Genomic DNA, 19,017 nt, shown 5'->3' on the forward strand with positions numbered 1-19,017 from the left:
GAAGTGTCTCTGAGCCATCCCTCCAGCTCCCTTTCCCTCAGCCCAGCTCCTCTCCCCCTACTGGTTCCCTCTTCAGCTGCTGAGTCTCTCCCAACCTGTGTGAGCCCTTTCACTTCCCTTCCTTCCGATGGCAGTTCCCTGACATCCAGGATAAAAATGAAATAAATAAATGACAAACAAGAGAGCTTTATAAGATTAGCCAGCAGTTAAAAAATCCAGTTTCCACTAATCATTCCAAAATGGTAGGTTTTCAAAACAAAAATCGTAACTCTTCTTTATTTTATATTTATAAAAATATTTCTATACTGCTGTATTGTAAAAATGTACCACAGTGGTTTACAACATAAAAACATAAAACCAAACAGCATCACAGAAAAATTAAAGTTAAAAGCAGTAAGAAATTAAAAACAAACATCAATAAACCATCCTGGGGGGCGGGGTGTTCTCTTGCTTGCCTGCATAGGCCTGGCAGAATAGAAAAACTTTCAGCAAGTGTTTAAAAGCTGGCACAGAAGGCTCCCAGTAAAACTCTATATTAAGAAAGGAATAAAGTGTCCTCTTCTTTTTGTCCTTCAAGTTCTTTTCTCCTTTAGACAAATGATACAGCTGTTGGTCCTGTTGCATTGCTTAGAAGCATTTCCCACATTCCCCATATTAGAGTTGTGGGTTTCCTATTGACATTAAGCACTGAAAAATACAAATGTATTCACAAAACATGCAGCCGCTCACTTAGATGACTTTAAAGAAAAAGTACACCAATTATTAGAGGACAGGATTAGCAACAGCTATGAGCCATGCTAGCAAGATAAAAGCTCCAGTTTCAGAGGCAGCATATTTCCTGTTTATTCCCAGCATCTGGGAATGAAGTATCTGCTACCCTCATGTCCTGCATGGGCATTTGTGAAACAGAATGCAGGATCAGGCAGGTTTTTGGCTTGATCACAGTATTGTGATAACACAATGAACAGAAAAGGTCACAGTGGCAAATGAAGAAAGTTGCACCACAGACACATCTGGCTTTGAAAATTTATTAAAAATCAAAGAATACAAAACTTCACATAAAAATATGTATTTTAGCTTCCCACATTGTTATACACACAAAAAGAAACTGAACATGATATTTTAATTAGCTATCCACAGCAGCATATAATATAACCAGAGTGGTAGCCAGTGCAATTTATTGGTTCACCATGACTGAAATTGAACATGATATCTGCTTCTCTTAAGCCTATTCTGCTTTTAAATGGACTCTGTTTAGGACACAGAGGTTTCCATAACATAGGTTCATATTCAATATTGCTAGCATGTAAAAGTGAGTACAGGTCTATAATCAGCCCTTGAATACTGGTTTATTCAAGTTTAGATCCCTTATTGTACCAGCATCTATTAAAAACCTTTCACAAGGTTTAAAAAACAGTCAAAGCAAAGATACACATCCAATATCAAAGCAGGACTGAGATTTTTGGCAATTCAAAATCCAATTGCTGTTTACATAGTTATCAGTTGTAAAATTATCATTCATCTGGAGCAGTATATACACCAGGACTGGGATCCTACAATTCTGCATGAGAAAAGGGGCACACAACCAACCTTCCCTTCTTTCTGCAACCCCTTGCACTGCATTAGATGCTGCTCTGAAGAGCTCCTCAAGTTCCAAGAGAAGCTTTTCATGAGGTCTGAGAGGCATTGTGAGACAGAAAAACCTTTTGTGTATGTGGAGATCTTGGCAACAATGTTCAAGAATTATTCTGAGAAAACTTAGTATCTTACAACCTATGACCGACTAGGAGAGACACTGATTGTTTACTTCTGGCTGCAGGCTGCCCAACTGCCGGTGTGCATTTGCAAAGCCTCTGCCTTAATCACATTTGCCTGATGAAGAGGTTTTATACTCATAAACGTGACATACCTTTCCCGAGAGATGCTGGTACAGTAAGTCATATACATTTTATGCCCATGAGAGTATCAAAACAGCAGCTACAACCAATACCAATATGAATATTCATTAATAATAGGTAAATAATATTTAAAGTTTTATTTCTTGTTAAACTCTGAACTGCAGACAAAATGTGCTACTCTACTTTGGAATGTTGCGCTCTCTTCTCTCACTACCCAAAGGCCTTGCATTAATTCGGACAACGTTTTCTTTAATATGTGCTGCACCACCTTTCAAGGCAAGCCTACAGATACTAAAGCTCACTATTAGAAAAATCATTCCGTGTCAAACATTCAAATATCAGTTAAGAACATTCACTTCTGTATATCCTTCAGATGTCAAGATAGCAGAATTCTTTCTAAGCTCCTCCTCTAAGCAGAGCTACTTATACAGTGCTGTTGAGATTTAAGACTTCTTATCTTTAAAACAAGGAAAAGATGCAGCCAGTGACAATGAGAATATAGTGCTTTTTTAAAAACCCAGGGCTACACAAGATGTGTTTTCTTGCTTTAAAAAAGGTTAACAGAGGTTGCCATGGCAATGCACACTTGCATAGAACCCCTGTATGCATCTTTAAATCAAGTGACTGCCACAGACGATCGTGTCGCACGGGACTGTGCTCTTTTACAAGTTAACAGACTGATACTTTAAAAGCATAGAGAAGCCCAAAGGTACATTGCAGGTAGTTGCTTTTAACAGAACTAATGCACGCTGCTAATCAGATTCCTTAATGGAATCAATATATGTTCCTTTCTCCACATTCTTTAAGTTGGATATTTCATTCAGCAACAATGCTTGGAGCCAACCAGAGGGTAAATAAAACTAATTAAAAGCATTTGTAGATGAACATCTGGGACTTATTCACCTTTACCCTAAAAGACTGGAATTCTTTATGCTGATCTCTGTCCAGTTTTAAGGAATCAATTGAAGGTCCAAATTATCTTGCGTGATCCACATTGAAACAAGTATGACCTGTGCAAGAGCACTAGATTGTGCCCTCCCCATTAGCTAGAGTTAACGTAGTGAACCCCAACTTAAAAAATGCAGTCTGGGAAAGGATCTGTAAAGCAAGCAAATAATAAAATTACATTCTGTACACCCTTCATTCCTTAAATATAACTTAAATGAAAAACATTCAGAGTTATTGCACAAAAGTTATGTTTGATTTGAGTATGGTAACAAAAAGTTTAAACAAGAAATGGGAAGGCAACAAGCAAAGTCACAAAAATTGGCTACAAAGGAAAGGAAAGTCCAAACCATCTATACTTTTCTGACAAAACAAAAAAGCTATAATGAACAAATGCAGCTACAGCAGAAGGTGCCACCGCATTTATGGTCCTCACAGTACTTCTGCTACAGCTGCTTCGGCACTGTAGTAATCATGGATAGGCAGAAGACAAACTTCCACATTTAATAAGGCTTCACAGATAAGCACAATTATTTCTTTTAAGATGGACTCCACCACCACACAAAGAAACATGCAAGGTTGGATGCAGATATTTGGCAACATCCACAAACTGAAATGCCCAGTGCTGTTCTCAAGTCCAGACTAGTGTCACACATACTGCGTAAGTCTTAAGTGGACACTCTGAGGTTGGCCATTATCTGCTAAGGCTAATAGGCAAACTGTCTCTGTATTTCTTTCTTCTCCAGATATTACGGTTATGTTGGTGGTGCCCTCGGTTGCTAACAGGCTGCCTCATGGCTCCATTACCAGAAGAACTGTATCCGCTGCCTTGAGTATGATTGTGAGCTGCTTTGACCGTCAGCTTCATTCCATTGTGCTGCTGGAAACAAGAGGAAGTGGTCACAATTAGTGCCAGCTAAATTGCAAATTTACCAAATTCTTTTACTAAGTTTTGTTCCTAGCAATTCACCAAGGCCAGACTCATACAGCTGTTTCCACATGTGTGACCGGAAGAGATGCAAACTGCATTCAGACAGTAAGATATAAGCAAAATGCTTCAAGAAAATCCATTTTAGAATAGTATTGCAAGCCAACTGACTTTCTGCTCCACCATCACCACTATCCAATGGGACAACTTCCATCATATAGTCCATACCTGATTATTAGTAGTCATAATCAATGTTCTTGCAGGCACAGACTGAGTTTTACCACTTGGCACAGGCAATGCTGGTGGTAAACCAACTGTAAGCTGAGATGGTGCTTGGAGATTGAAGTGGTACACATTAGGAGTTGCGCAAGGTGGAGTATCTGAATCCTTGTGACAAAGAAAAGGGGGGAATAGGTTTGTTGTTCTTTTAATATGAAAGGAGCACATGCTTACTACTCATTTAAGCACCCACACAAGCAAATACCAATAGCACTGTAAGCACCAGAAGATGATAAATATGTCAGGAAGCTGATACTTAGTCCTCTTAAGATGTGGTTTTCACCAAGAATGGTGTAGAAATGTCCTGTACTAGTTTGTAATGCCACTGGAGATCAAGGGAGCCTTTGTAAGAAAGGCAATCATGTTTGGGGAAAGATCCAAAGGGGATTCAGGAACTGTGGACTTTCCCCCAGGACATGACACCATACGTATATCTACATATACTATACACCCTGTATGTTCTGGGACTTAAATAAGCAATTCCTGAGATTGCCTGATCACTATTATTTATTATTTATTGCATTTCTGTCCCACCTCTTTCTCTAAGGAGCTCAAGGTGGCCTACATGGTTCTCCCCCTTCTCCTTTAATCCCCACAACAACCCAGAGAGGTAGGTGAGGCTGAGAGACTGCGACTGGCCGAGGGTCACCTAGTGATCTTCATGGCCGAGTAGGGTTTTGAACCCTGGTTTCCCAAGTTCTAGCATGACATTCTAACTGCTACACCACAGGTTTTACATGGCAAGTGTAAAACCTGCCATGCTCTGTCCATACTAATGAGGATGATATAGTTGTATAGGCAAGAAAGGTGCAATTCACATGAGCAACAACTTTTCTTTGTCTTATAACCTTTTTTAAATCTGTTATTTCATGTGCTTTAATACATTTACCTATTTAAATTCAATGGTGTTGTTCAGGACTTGGGAAACATTTTAAAGTTAAGAAGCATTTTAAGACAACAAATACATAAAATACAGGGCTAAAATGGCTGCAACAGAAAGGAAGCAAGGTTTTTAAGAATTGGTGCTATAATGCTCTTTCATTTAAGTGCTTCTATGTGGTTTTCTTTTAAAAAAACTATAAAATTATTTTCTCTCTTATTAAAAGATTAATTTAACATTAAATGTCATTATGACAGTTAAGGTGACATAGGCATTTTATCTTTCTGAAAATACAGCTTGATAAATCATCAAGTTTTAGAGAACAGCAATGTACCGTATTTTTCGCTCTATAAGACGCACCAGACCACAAGACACACCTAGTTTTTGGAGGAGGAAAACAAGGAAGAAAAAAAAATTCTCAGAAGCCAGAACAGCAAGAGGGATCGCTATGCAGTGAAAGCAGCAATCCCTCTTGCTGTTCTGGCTTCTGTGATAGGTGCGCAGTCTTCATTCGCTCCATAAGATGCACACACATTTCCCCTTACTTTTTAGGAGGGAAAAAGTGAGTCTTATAGAGCAAAAAATACGGTAACTGGAAAAGTTTCAAGCTCAGTTAGTTTCAACAAAATTTACGGAAGTCCTATTGCAATCTTACACAGATATACCAAATTACAGTCAGAAAAAAGGAATAAACAAATAGAAAACAGCTTCAAGGGGGGAGGAATGGGACTTACAATATCACTGCCAGAAAGAGAAGAAACGGAAGAGGCAGATGAGCCTGATGACAGCTGCTGAGTACCAGTAAATGACAAAGCCAAAGGCTGGCTGTATGCCGATTCAGCATCACCATTCTGGACTACATTACATGCAGATATTGGTTCTCTCCCTTTCATTGGAATACCTGTAAGCATACACAGTTTTGTTTGCAAATAAATCACCTTTCACAGTCCCTTGCTGTAAACAAGCGATATTATGCAATTATCAGATTTACTGCAGGGTTTAGCCATGACCCACATGCTCACTTCAGATATCACATCAAACCAAGAGGTGGTTGAAATTAATTGAAATTTTGATGTGAGTTTTTACTTTAAATCCTTTACTCACCAAGATCAGGTGACAAATTAGCTTTGCTTCCCCATTTCTTCTTAATCCAAGCTCTGTAGTCAATCACTTCCTGTGTCACTTTGATGATTCTTCCTAAGGTACTGGAAGAAACAGTGACCTACATAAGAAATCTACACTGATTTACGGATAGAAGTTTGCAATCAAGAGCCCTTGTAGATAAAGGCTTGCATACACACAATCTTGCTTCATTTTGACAAAGAAAGTTTTAAACAGCTTGTCATGCAGAATGGAGGAAAGACAGCGAGAGGAGGAAGGGGGAAGGGAGAAAGAAACAAGTTTCACAGTTACATTAAGCTAGTCATGCATTTCAGGATACAGTACTGTATGCTGACATCTCCAGTTATGAAGCCATTTAAGAAGACCAATAGTGCAAAGTTGGATTTTCAGAAGCCATGCAATTAACACACTCAAATTGGTTACCTTTCCGAATCTCTGTTGGGATACGATCTCGCAAGTGGTGATACTGCATGGCTTAGAACAATGTAGGCATAATCAAAAACTTGCTTTACTTGCATGGCACCATAACAACTTCTTCCAACATCGTTGCCTATAACGGTTAAATTAAAAATTTAAATAATGTTGACCTACAAGACCTGTTCATCATTTTTAAAGCTGGATAGTAATGGACACTTCTGATTCCATGTTGTCCTTGGAATGCCCATACATTTACCCCTTAAAATCTTGAAACAAGCAGTGATTCTTGGAGAGGTTCTTAGTCCTTATACACAAACCGCTTTCTGCACATATTGTGATCCATACTTCACCCAGGTATCCGATCTGCTATCGGACAGACTGTTCTTGTGACCAATGCACACACACTGTTATAAATTATTGCATTTTCCATATATTTTAAAACAGTCCGTTTTCCAGCCTCAATAAGAAATTCCATTCACATCGCTTTTCAGTTGGAAGCTCAGGGTTACAAAGTGATAGGGCGGATCTACACTCATGGTTTGTAACGTTAAGGAAGGGTTACGGAATGGTTATCGTAACATATTTAGACATACAGCAGTACCTCGGGTCAAGAACTTAATTCGTTCCGGAGGTCTGTTCTTAACCTGAAACTGTTCTTAACCTGAAGCACAACTTTAGCTAACCGCTGCATGATTTCTGTTTTCATCCTGAAGCAAAGTTCTTAACCTGAGGTAATATTTCTGGGTTAGCGGAGTCTGTAACCTGAAGCGTATGTAACCCGAGGTACCACTGTACAGACCCTTCAGGTTACAGACTCCGCTGACCTGGAAATAGTATCTCGGGTTAAGAACTTTGCTTCAGACTGAGAACAGAAAACGTGCAGCGGTGGCGCAGCAGCAGTTTGAGGCTCTATTAGCTCCATGGTACCTCAGGTTAAGAACAGTTTCAGGTTAGGAATGGACCTCCAGAATGAATTAAGTTCTTAACCCAAGGTACCACTGTATTACATTTTGATTGTAATGTTAATAATGTGTTATTAAAATGTGACACCAGAGTGCGGTGCAGAGCAACAAGGAACCAGCAGTAAGGGAAATTGCATTGTTACGCAAGAACGTTAAGGTAGGAAACTTCCAGTCATAGTCTACACTGCAGATCAAACTTGTGTGTCATTTACAAGGCTCATGCTACATTCATGCCTAGCAGCAACTGAAGGTGAAAGTGGTCAAATTAGGAGAACACTCAATTTGCTCAGCAGAGGATTATTGCATTTTCAAATCTTGAGGACCCTAACTCCTTCCCTATTATTGTGGGATGCTTCACAAAACTTAGTATGCAGTGTTTAGGTCCATAATTTTGCCCCAGAAAAGTCAAATGCAACAGGATGAAAAGGAAAGGATATAAAAACTGATTTACTAAGCCCTTATATGGAAATTCTTGCAGCCATGGATACAGAAAATAGGGAAATTCTGGTCTCAGGCGTCTTAAAAAAAAAGCAGCACCATTTAAAACATTAAAAATATACTACATTCTACTACTAATCTCTATGTATTATATGATAGTAAAAACAGTGGGGTAAGAAAACACACACAAAATTGATGGCGGAAAGAAATCACAAGATCAAGGCAAGGTTAAGGGCTTATTTCTGAATGATTATTTAAAACAAGTAACAGGAGCACCCATTTGAAGGATTTCCTCGGATAACCTTTAAACTCTGTGTTAAATCTGCATTCTTAATGGAAAAATATGAAGCAGCTTGCTATCTCACCAGGCAGAAGAGGATCTTCAATACATAACATGGAAGGTCGATACCCATTGGTCATGGCTTTCATGATTTCTTCTTTGGCAATATAGGCGCCTCCATTTTTTATTCTAATACCAGTTTTCAAGTAATTAAAATTCCTTCCATAGAGTTCAAAAAATTCTATTAGAAGCATTCCAAGATTTTCCTCCAGTCTTCTAGCATCAATTCTTGGGTGCAACTACAAGAAGAAAAATAGCAGTTTTATTATGCTGGTGTATGTGATAATTTATACTTCTGTCATCTTTATGGTGAACCATTTAAAGTTGGAAATGAGCATTAACTATCAACAACCAAAAATAACCTCAACTTCTTTAATATCAGATAGGCTTCTCTCACTTTAAGATTTTAGGAGATAGACTTTCAAAGAATTGTATGTACAGATAGGTAGCCGTGTTGGTCTGCCATAGTCAAAATAAAAAAAATCCTTCCAGTAGCACCTTTAAGACCAACTAAGTTAGTTCTTGGTATGAGCTTTCGTGTGCAAGCACACTTCTTCAGATACACTGAAACAGAAGTTGCCAGATCCTTCTATATAGTGAGAAGGTGGGGAGGGGTATTACTCAGATACCCCTACGTAGTGTAACGTAGGCACTACATTACAGCCGCATCTGTTCCAATTCTACAGACAGAGACTCTCACCTAAGAGATCTACAGCAAACCTTTTCAGAACTAAAATACCCAGCAGATGAAGTTAGACAACAGATCAACAGAGCCAGACTTATACCCAGAGAGAACTTGCTGCAAGACAGACCCAAAAAAGAAAATAACAGAACACCTCTAGTCATCACATACAGCTCCCAAGTTAAAACAGTACAACGCATCATCAGAGATCTACAACCTCTCCTGGACAATGACAGTTCTCTTTCTCAAGCTCTGGGAGGAAGACCTTTCATTGCCTACAGACAGCCACCCAATCTTAAACAACTCCTAACCCACAATAATACTACAACCAGACTTAACACGGACACTGGCACCAGAGCCTGCAATAAACCCAGATGCCAACTTTGCTGCCACATACACCCGGACAACACCATTACTGGCCCCAACAACATCACACATACCATCTCGGGACTATTCAATTGCTCATCATCTAACATTGTGTATGGCATCAAATGCCAACAGTGTCCTTCAGCTCTCTATATTGGCCAAACAGGCCAAACCTTACGCCAAAGAATAAATGGACATAAATCGGACATCAAGAATCACAAAACAGAGAAACCAGTAGGAGAACACTTCAATCTCCCAGGACATTCTATACAAGATCTCAAAGTAGCTGTTTTACTACAAAGGAATTTCAGAAATAGACTGGAAAGAGAAGCTGCTGAATTGCAACTCATTACCAAACTTAAAACCATGGAGAAACCTGGTTTGAACAAAGACATTGGATTCTTATCCCATTATACATGACTAAGCCATTTCTCACCTTCTCACCCCTTGCCTTTTCCTGTAAGACCCATTACAGTCGTTAAGAGTCGTCAGCAGGCTCATCCCAGCTATCTGCCAATCTCCCATTCCCACCACCCTTCTGAGTAATACCCCTCCCCACCTTCTCACTATATAGAAGGATCTGGCAACTTCTGTTTCAGTGTATCTGAAGAAGTGTGCTTGCACACGAAAGCTCATACCAAGAACTAACTTAGTTGGTCTTAAAGGTGCTACTGGAAGGATTTTTTTTATTTTAAAGAATTGTATGCTACAAGAAGGTATCATAACTAGTCCAGTTCAAATTAATTACGCACATTTATTCATAAGAAGGGATGCAGGTGGTGCTGTGGTCTAAACCACAGAGCCTAGGGCTTGCCGATCAGAAGGCTGGCAGTTCGAATCCCCGCAACGGGGTGAGCTCCAGTTGCTCGGTCCCTGCTCCTGCCAACCTAGCAGTTCGAAAGCACATAAAAGTGCAAGTATATAAATAGGTACCGCTTCAGCGGGAAGGTAGACGGCGTTTCTGTACGCTGCTCTGGTTCGCCAGAAGCGGCTTAGTCATGCTGGCCACATGAGCCGGAAGCTGTACCTGGCTCCCTCAGCCAGTTAAGTGAGATGAGCACTGCAACCCTAGAATCATTCGCGACTGGACCTAACGGTCAGGGGTCCCTTTATCTTTTATTCATAAGAAACATGCCATGTGAAATACAAACCATTCAATTACTGCTATTTGAAAAGTTATGCAGTATGAGGCAGCACTGAAAAATGATTACACAACTACATGAACTCTATCCTTAACCCCAGGATAGCCCAAACAGCGTCCTCCAGCTATTGTTAGATTCCTGCTCCCATCATCCCTGACCACTAGCCATGCTGGCTGGGGCTAATGTGAGTCAACATTTGCACCATACACACAAAATCTGTGGAGGAGTGAAAGTTTACAGCAGAACAGCATCATGTTTCTCAGCCCACTTTACACAAAGATTCTACTGTCTTTATCCCATAGCCTTTTGTTGCTTTTTGGACAGAACTCTTGCAGGAATTACACACTAATAAAGTAAAATCTACAGCCAATACAAAAGGTTTTGAAGCGAAAAAATCATATAAAGGTAAATAAACATTAATTGCTAACCAAAAATTTGTAAAGAATTCTTCAAGACTGACAGTACCAAATCACATACCTGTAGGAAGCTAACTGCCATTAAAATTAGGCTGTAAGAGCTAATTCCACCAGTAAAAACTTCATTCAAATCCCTTTGAAGGAGGAACTGTTTTAATACTAAAATCAAGTAAGGCAGCAATGAGTATTTCTGCAAATGAAAAGAACAGTTAATTTTCTGTGAGACAAGTTCTAGGTGATACGTTTATCATTATTTACTATAAAATACAAAAGATTTCTACAAAAAAAAAAAAACCCCAAAAGAATAATGGGAGTAAAAAGCCTTTATACATTCTTGTGAATGAGCTAACGTATTTTCCTTAAATTCATATTTATTACCTACAAAAATATAAGTGTCACAAAGTAAGACATCAAGAACTGCTGTTAACACCAAAAATACAAAATTTGACAGTTAGCAAGAAAGTTGCACTTGTTAAGGGATGTGAAAGGATATATTAAAAAAATTGAACTATGTATTTATACTAAGCACATCCACCAAACCTTAAAAAGTATTCAGAGATTAGTGTTTTTTAAAATTAATATTCCATCTTACAGGGAATCAGAAAAATCAAGACAGACCTTTGTGATGGTACATGCAGTGAACAAGTGATTCACCTGATTGTATCCATACAAAATCATTCAAGGGCAACAAACTTCTGTAAATATGTACTAGTTTATTCAGCCAATATTCCCGAGCCTAGTGGGTAATCTGAAGGCACCTGAGCCAGAGTAGGTGAAACCCAAGGGTCCACTGGGAGCCCCATAGGACAGCAGGATATAGATAGAACTTTTTTTTTTTTACATTAAAAAACCAGATTACTAATTTGTTTCATCCCAAAGAAAAATGCTGTATGAACTTGCCATTTTTTCAGAACAGCAGTAGAAAGTTCACAGAGTACTTACACTGTATAGTTCATTCATTGTTCTCTGTATCAGGGGCTCAAGGTTTGAGTGAATATGTAGTGCCAACTCTTGATATGCTTACCTCCAACTTATGAACTGGCACTGATAAAACTGTTCACTTGAAGATAACCCATAAGAACATAATTAAGAAATATGCCTCCAGCAGTAAATGCAAGGTGCAGGTTCAAAATTTATTCTGTCCTGAAGTGCACAGAAAGCCTTTGTTAAATGACTGCAGTTTAGCCTATCTACTTCACAGGGCAGTAGAGAATAAAACTGAATGCCTCTATGTATAAGCCCAGAGCTTCTTGGAGGAGAAAATAACAGAACTGAATGGGATGGCACTATACAGATATTGCCCAGTTGTGGAAGGAAGCCTCAGGAAGAACTAGTGGGCTAAGAGGATTGGGATGTGTAATTAGGCCTGAATGAGGTCAACTGCTCTCAAGAAATCACCTGGGTGGAGGACTTGGCTATTTTTTCAGTCCAAAATTATCCATTTTATTGACCAGAGATTTTCAGGAAGTCCAATCACCTTTTTCCCGGTGGGCGGCATTGCAGTTGTAGCCTTCGCCAACCCGTCCTCAGTAAAGGTATGCTAAAGGGATCCAGGGTGTGAATCCTGTCCAAAGCAGGACGGGGGCTCGGGCCATGTCACAGCCCCTACGGGGACCCTCGGGGTGCCCCTCTTTGATGTAAGTCATAGCACACCTCCTATTAGTGGTTTATCCTTAAGGGGACTCCCTGCAGACGGGCAGGAGTCAAGGTAGTCTGTAACCAATAAAGTTGTGGCCTATTTGAACCCATAAACCAAAATACTTTTTGTCAGCGTGTTTTATTGTTCTCCTGGGAACTTTGTGGCTCAGGTGCCTCGGCACGCAACTTGAGGTCCAGTAGTAGTTGCAAAAAAGTTATTTTATTTTTGCACCATGAAACAAGAGAAAATACCAAACAATATTTTGGACAACTAATCTGGTTCTATGATTGATGGGTATGGCAGGTGCTTGATGTTGACCAAGATTCAGTATGTCTGGATTTCAGACAAGGGAGAGAAGAAGAACCTGCCCCTAGTAATGGCACTCAGTTTGAAAGAGAAGGTGATAAATTGTTTCCAGCATCCACCAATCCAGTTACAGAATCTCAGAGGGCCTGGAATGTCCGCGGTCACCTTACTCCTAGTGCAATAGGCGTGGCATCTTGAACAAAGTCTGATGAAGAGCTGTCACCCTCTCCATAAAAAGACATGGTGGAAAGCTCAGTCTTTATGTCCCAATGCTTGAATGAAAAGCTCCTGCAGACAACAACCTGAGGCTATAGCTCTGCCACAGATTAGCAGGCAATCCATACAGAAGCCTGCCATAAACTTTGTCATTTTTCTCCATGTGTTAGATGTTCCCTAGGATGCTTGGAACTTCAGAGGACTGCCCATGCCTACAATGTAAAAGCTTTTGTCAGGATGGATTTGGCAGCAACTGCTTTGAGGGAAAGCAATGAAGTCTTGTGCATTCTGCACAATGCTACTTCATTATTTCTAGGGAGCACATGCTTATAATGGGAGTCACAGAGTTGAGGAGAAGTGCAACCAAGAGGTGAACTTTAATGAGCCCATGATGGGTGGAGGCAGGGTGTAAAATGGTTTAATTGTGTACTCTGAGCCTGGCTGGATTGTTCTGCTTTGAATGACATAGTTAAAAAATGCTGGTAACCATATGAATTGTTGCATTTCGAAAAGCAATAGAAATATCAGGGAATATCAAAATTTGTTTATCTTCTATTGACTGTACCTTCATGTAGTCTTGGATAAGTTGAGCTGCCTTCACACCAGTTTCCATATTAAAACTAATGTCAACTTTCACTTCTGTTTCCTGGTCAGTAAGCTTTATTATTGGTACCTGTAAAGATATTCAAACCAGTCATTCAACCAACTCCAACAAGTAGACCAACAGTTTTTATTTTAAATTAAAATATCCAAGCATGACTTACAAGGACAATTTAACTTTGCATCAATGCAGATGATGTGCAGTGAATAAAATTAATTTCACAATGATCTAGAGAAGTCTTGCAAAGAACTGCTTTGAGGTTAGCTACCCAGTATCTGTTCAACCCATAAGCACTGCTTCTTTTACCATGCCAATGTTGCTACTGTCAACATAAAGGTAAAGCGACCCCTGACCATTAGGTCCAGTCGTGACCGACTCTGGGGTTGCGGTGCTCATCTCACTTTATTGGCCGAGGGAGCCGGCGTACAGCTTCCGGGTCATGTGGCCAGCATGATTAAGCCGCTTCTGGCGAACCAGAGCAGCGCATGGAAACGCCGTTTACCTTCCCGCCGGAGCGGTACCTATTTATCTACTTGCACTTTGACGTGCTTTCGAACTGCTAGGTTGGCAGGAGCAGGGACCGAGCAACGGGAGCTCACCCCGTAGCGGGGATTCGAACCGCAGAACTTCTGATCAGCAAGTCCTAGGCTCTGTGGTTTAACCCACAGCACCACCCACGTCCCTACTGTCAACACATGCTCCTGCTAACTCAAGTTCTTCTTTTGACACTGAACTGGCACCAACGTATGCAGCTTTTATGGCACTTTAAAGGAGCTTCAGCATCCTTTGCAAAGTGTTACCATCAGAACAGTACACTTGTGCAGATTCAGGTGCTCACCTTGGGATGGAGATTTAAATTGTATTTATTTAATAGTTGTGAGGAAGCAGTTTTGAACAGTGTTTCTGCTCTGTTTAGGCTGGTGAGCTCATTCTTTGAGAAGGGAGACCTAGTCATGATCACATATTAAGATCATGATTAACACGCGCAACATGGGGCTGCCTTAAAAAAAGTAACTGGAAATTTCAGCTGGCCAAAGAAATGCAGCAGCTAGATCTCTAATCAATAATCAATCAGAGTTCCATAATTTTCTTTTGTCCTTCTCTCTCTCAAACTTTTTCCCCTTTTGTGTTAAGTCTTCTTAATTAGATTATAAGCCTGAGAGCAGGGACTGCCTTAGTACTGATATTTGTATGCTGTTCTCATAGCCTTTTTTTGCTGAAGAAAGGGATAAAAATACTTTAAATAAATCAGTCCCAGTTTTGTAAACCATGCAACACCAGCACAATTCAATTTGTATTGGCTTCCAGTTCATTTCCGAGCCCAATTCAAAGTGCTGGTTGTTGTTTTTAAAGCTCTAAGCTTTAAGAACCATCACTTAGTGTATGAATATGTCTATTTAACTCAAAGTTTTGGGGAGGCATTGTTTTGTGTCCCACCACCAGATACAGTTGGTAGGTATTTGGTAGAGCTATCTCTGCTGGGTCACCCTGACCTGAGTGATCAGACTGGTCGTTTCCCACATAGTCTTCAAATGTCAAGTTTTTATTCTAGCAGGAAAATGGGTTGGCTTGCCCCTGAAACTTGCTGCTAAATATTATGCTTCAGTCTTGTATTTTTATTTAGGTTATTTATTTTTGTATATTTTTTCTTGCAAGTCACTTTGCTACTTTTTTTAAAGTGATGAACAACTTTAACAAAAAATAAATATGATGCTGATTCCCTACTGTGTTATTTGGCCCAGTTTGCATGTAATGCTGAGTCAAAACATGGCTTAGCACTGTGAGCATGTTGCCAGGAAGGAGACTGCATTTGCTGTATTCCTGCTTTGGTCCAAGGCTAAGTCATGGCTTGGCTCTGTGTTGTGTCCCCCAAACAAACTATAAGAAGTAATCAAAGTTGGTTTCAGTTTATGGTCTCTCTAGAGCAGGAGTCCTCAAACTTTTTAAACAGGGGGCTGATTCAGTGTCCCTCAGACACTGTCGGGGGCCAGATTATAGTTTGAAAAAAATATGAACAAATTCCTATGCACACCGCACCTATTTTATTAGTAGTGCACAAAAAACAAGAAAAACAATACAATCTGGGGTGGGGTTGTTGTTTTTTACAGAGGCAAGAAAGAACACGAAAGAATTGCAACCAGCACCACACAGGCCCGCCTCCTACCGCTGTTTCCAAAAGTCCTGCTATCCACCCTATGGAGTTATGGAAAGGTTGGAGGGGAAAGAGGAGGCCACTTGCGCCTGAGAGGAAAGTTTGCTGTGGCAAGATTGGGGGCGGGGGGAGACGACCAGGAAGAACAGAAATGAGATGCGGGGTGTGGGAGAGAAAGGCAAGAACGGAAGACCTGTGGTTATTTTAAAAAAAAAACAAAAACAGAAAGCATGAAGGGGGGTCAGGCAGCAAAAGGAAAGAGGAGGTATGCTGCCCCTTTCCTTGCCATCTCCTCTCCTCTTCCTCATTCTCCTCCCTCCGTGACCACCACCAGCACCAGAGCCTGGTAGAGCAGCCTCCGACCCTCCCCGCCGGGCTCAGGCCATCATCACCTGTCAGGGACCAGAGCAAGCTAGGAAGCAAGCACGGGAGGCGTCTGACCATTCCCCCCCCCCCCCCGCTCCTTGGACGAGGAAGGAAGGGAGGGAGGGAGGGAGGGAGGAGAAAAGGCAGCTCTGGTCTTCCCAGTTCTTTCACCCACTCAGCAGTTCCTGCTGCTGCTGCTGGCGGTGGCCCCAGCCCTCCTCGGAACTGGCAGCTGATGGGGCTGGGTGTAGTTGTGTGTGGGGAGTGGGGTGGGAGCTGGAAAGGAGGAGCGGTTCTTTCCTCCGTACCTCAGTCTCTGATTCTCCCAAAGGCACCATTCCAGGGACTCCCGCTCAGCTCTGGCAGCTCATTGTCACCTCTTGGCAGCCTGGCCCCATCCCTCCTCCTCCTCCTCCTCCCTCCCTGGTGATCTTGGCTTAGTAATGGCTGCGCAGAGAAGCCAGAAGGAGGGAGGGAGGAGGAAAGAAAGCCGCTGGCACCAATGAGAGGGAAACAATGCTGTTGGCACCAATCAAAGTCCAGCCCCTTTCCTCCACAGGGCGGGGAGAAGTCAGGAGGAGAGAGGAGGAGGTGCCACCGCCACCGTGTGAGGGAGAGGGAAAGAATGCGCACGCTGGCGCAGCCAAACAAGCAGATCCACGCTGCAGGCCGGGTTTAGAAGGCTATTGGGCCGGATCCGGCCCGCGGGCCTTAATTTGCCAACGCACGCTCTAGAGCGAGGCAAAGCACAAGTGCTGGTTCAGACATAACATTAAGTCAAACACAGCTTATCCCTGGAAAGAATGACATCAAATGGGGGAAGAGTGCTGCAGCTGCAATCTCCACTCTGAGAACTCATACTTTTGCTCACTCATGTTCAACACAGCATGCAAGCTGGGTCTATGCTGTTAGCAACTACACTGTGCGTCTCACTGTAAGTTTAAAAAGTGGGATATTAATATTTTAATAAAGTAAACATGGGGGTTTGCATAATTTATTAGTTTTTGTTATGAGGCAGGGTGACAAAGAGTTTGAAGATTCACCATGCTGTCTTTGAAAAAAGAAATCCCCTGGGTAAGATAATCTTCCACCACTTTTTAAAGTCACTCTCTCCAAATAAAACAGGATCAGAGTTGAATCACCTGCTGAGAGTTTCATGTACAACCAAGTTTCTTACACCAAAACTCAAGATTTGGTGTCTTAGACATAGAAATCTTTAAAAAACAGGGTACATGTCCATTCACACCACAGGCTCTATCTAACTCCCAAGCACATTTACTATTACGGCATCAAACACCAGCTCATTTACAGTGATGCTCTAGTCTAAATACAGAATCTGTATCTGTTTACTGAGAGTTCAAGTGATGGACTGAACCTTTGAACCCTTGGACCTACCAATATTACCAGCATTTCAAAACAAATTTGGAGATATATAATTTGACCACTTAACTTCAGAAAAAATGACACAGTAAGACAATAAGGACTAAAGCCCCAAGGCACCATCAAAACAAAGGCAGCCTACAAACTAGATGTGTCTGGGAAGTGTGCTAACTATTGCAAATCCTCTGAAGCTATGACTCACAGGCTAAAGGCAGCCTAGCATGTGCCAGGAGGAATCTTCCAGTGTCAGCATCAGCAAAGCTGGGGGCAGTATAGACACTGAACACCATTTGTCAGTGAAGTTGTCAGGACCTTAACTCATGGACGAAAAATCAAACAAGACAAAGGCAAACAAATGGCTAAGTTTATGGTTGGTAGGACTGAAGATTTTATATCAGGACCCAGAAATGGTTCTCAAGTTGGCATGTAGAGTATATCTGTATCACATGAACAAATGATTATAACAAACTTAACTATTGAGCGATCAGTCTGAATAATAACAGAAACGTAACACTTATGTTTTGGGTTATTTGGACCACATATAATGAGGTGAGCTAATTTGGAAGAATTAATCAAAATAATGAAAACTGCAAGCAACTTTTATTTTTATTTATTATTATTGTTGTTGTTGATGTTGTTGTTATTTATTAAATTTGTGGAGAACATATTCGTGAACAGTGACAGTCATAAACAGTGATAGCCATGAATCAATTGCAATACTGGGAATTTGATAGGAAGTCCAACAAAAGAGAAAACTACAAGGAAGTTTCCAAAAGGGAAGCATTTTTAAGGAAATATGAAATATATTTGCAAGTTATTTTTAACTAAGAAAGGAAAAGGAAAATGTTTTTGGTTTTTTTTTTGAAGTGCTGCTAATCAATGAGATCTATATTTGAACAATGAATGTGAAGTAGTAGTTTTGCTGAAGAAATTTACAAGAGGTTTCAGGTCATTGATGGGTAAATGGAAGGAAGTCTACTCGATGCAATGTTCAAAGAAAAGATGCAGGATAACCAAAACAAGCTTAACTCTACATCTGGTATTTTCTGCACATCAATAATTGCAAAATGGATTATAAAATAAGTAACCAAATTACTATAAAATAATCCTAAAATTTTTAAAATAATTCAAATAATACATTAAATACAGTTTTTATGTGCTCCTCAGGCATGTCTAGTTACAAAAGATAAAAAATGCTGATTTGAATGTTTCAATTAGCTGTTTTAACCATCGGCTGTGGTGAGGACTGCAGGGCCTGCTCCCTTCCAGGGCCTTTTCCAACTGGCCCAGGCCCTTATTTGGAACAAACTTTTGGGGAAGTGTGGGAAGTGTTCTGCCATTGCTTCCCTGTTCCAAGTGGTTAATGTGTTTTAAAATGTCCTCAAGCAGTTGGTGGCAATTTAAATTTTTATTTCTTTATTTCCTTTTTTCCTTTGTTGGGGGTTGGGGGGTGGGATGGATATTTGGTTGGGGATTAATTTTAGTATAATTGTTCTGTTTTTGTTTTTTTGTTGTTTTATTGGTTCTGTATAGTTTGTGCTT

The 19,017-nt window shown here is 40.6% G+C and overlaps 1 protein-coding gene across 2 annotated transcripts in view; it reads right to left on the reverse strand.

Moving 5' to 3' along the window:
- Window positions 1-1,012: 1,012 nt before the first annotated feature.
- Window positions 1,013-19,017, reverse strand: part of TENT4A (terminal nucleotidyltransferase 4A) — a 29,088-nt gene continuing 11,083 nt past the window's right edge. Inside the window, exons 5-12 of one of the 2 annotated variants that reach the window (XM_081012956.1) lie at window positions 13,542-13,649; window positions 10,877-11,005; window positions 8,235-8,448; window positions 6,476-6,602; window positions 6,035-6,135; window positions 5,665-5,831; window positions 4,000-4,158; window positions 1,013-3,720 (exon numbers count right to left, since the gene is read on the reverse strand). In XM_081012956.1, the coding sequence (XP_080869082.1) occupies window positions 3,538-3,720; window positions 4,000-4,158; window positions 5,665-5,831; window positions 6,035-6,135; window positions 6,476-6,602; window positions 8,235-8,448; window positions 10,877-11,005; window positions 13,542-13,649 (1,188 nt within the window). In that variant the 3' untranslated portion in view covers window positions 1,013-3,537. Of the gene's footprint in view, window positions 3,724-3,999; window positions 4,159-5,664; window positions 5,832-6,034; window positions 6,136-6,475; window positions 6,603-8,234; window positions 8,449-10,876; window positions 11,006-13,541; window positions 13,650-19,017 lie in introns of both variants that reach the window. The other variant, XM_081012955.1, reaches the window with a different exon arrangement.

Source organism: Podarcis pityusensis (genome assembly GCF_964106645.2).
Source record: "Podarcis pityusensis genome assembly, chromosome: 7".
In the NCBI taxonomy this organism is placed as follows: domain Eukaryota; kingdom Metazoa; phylum Chordata; class Lepidosauria; order Squamata; family Lacertidae; genus Podarcis; species Podarcis pityusensis.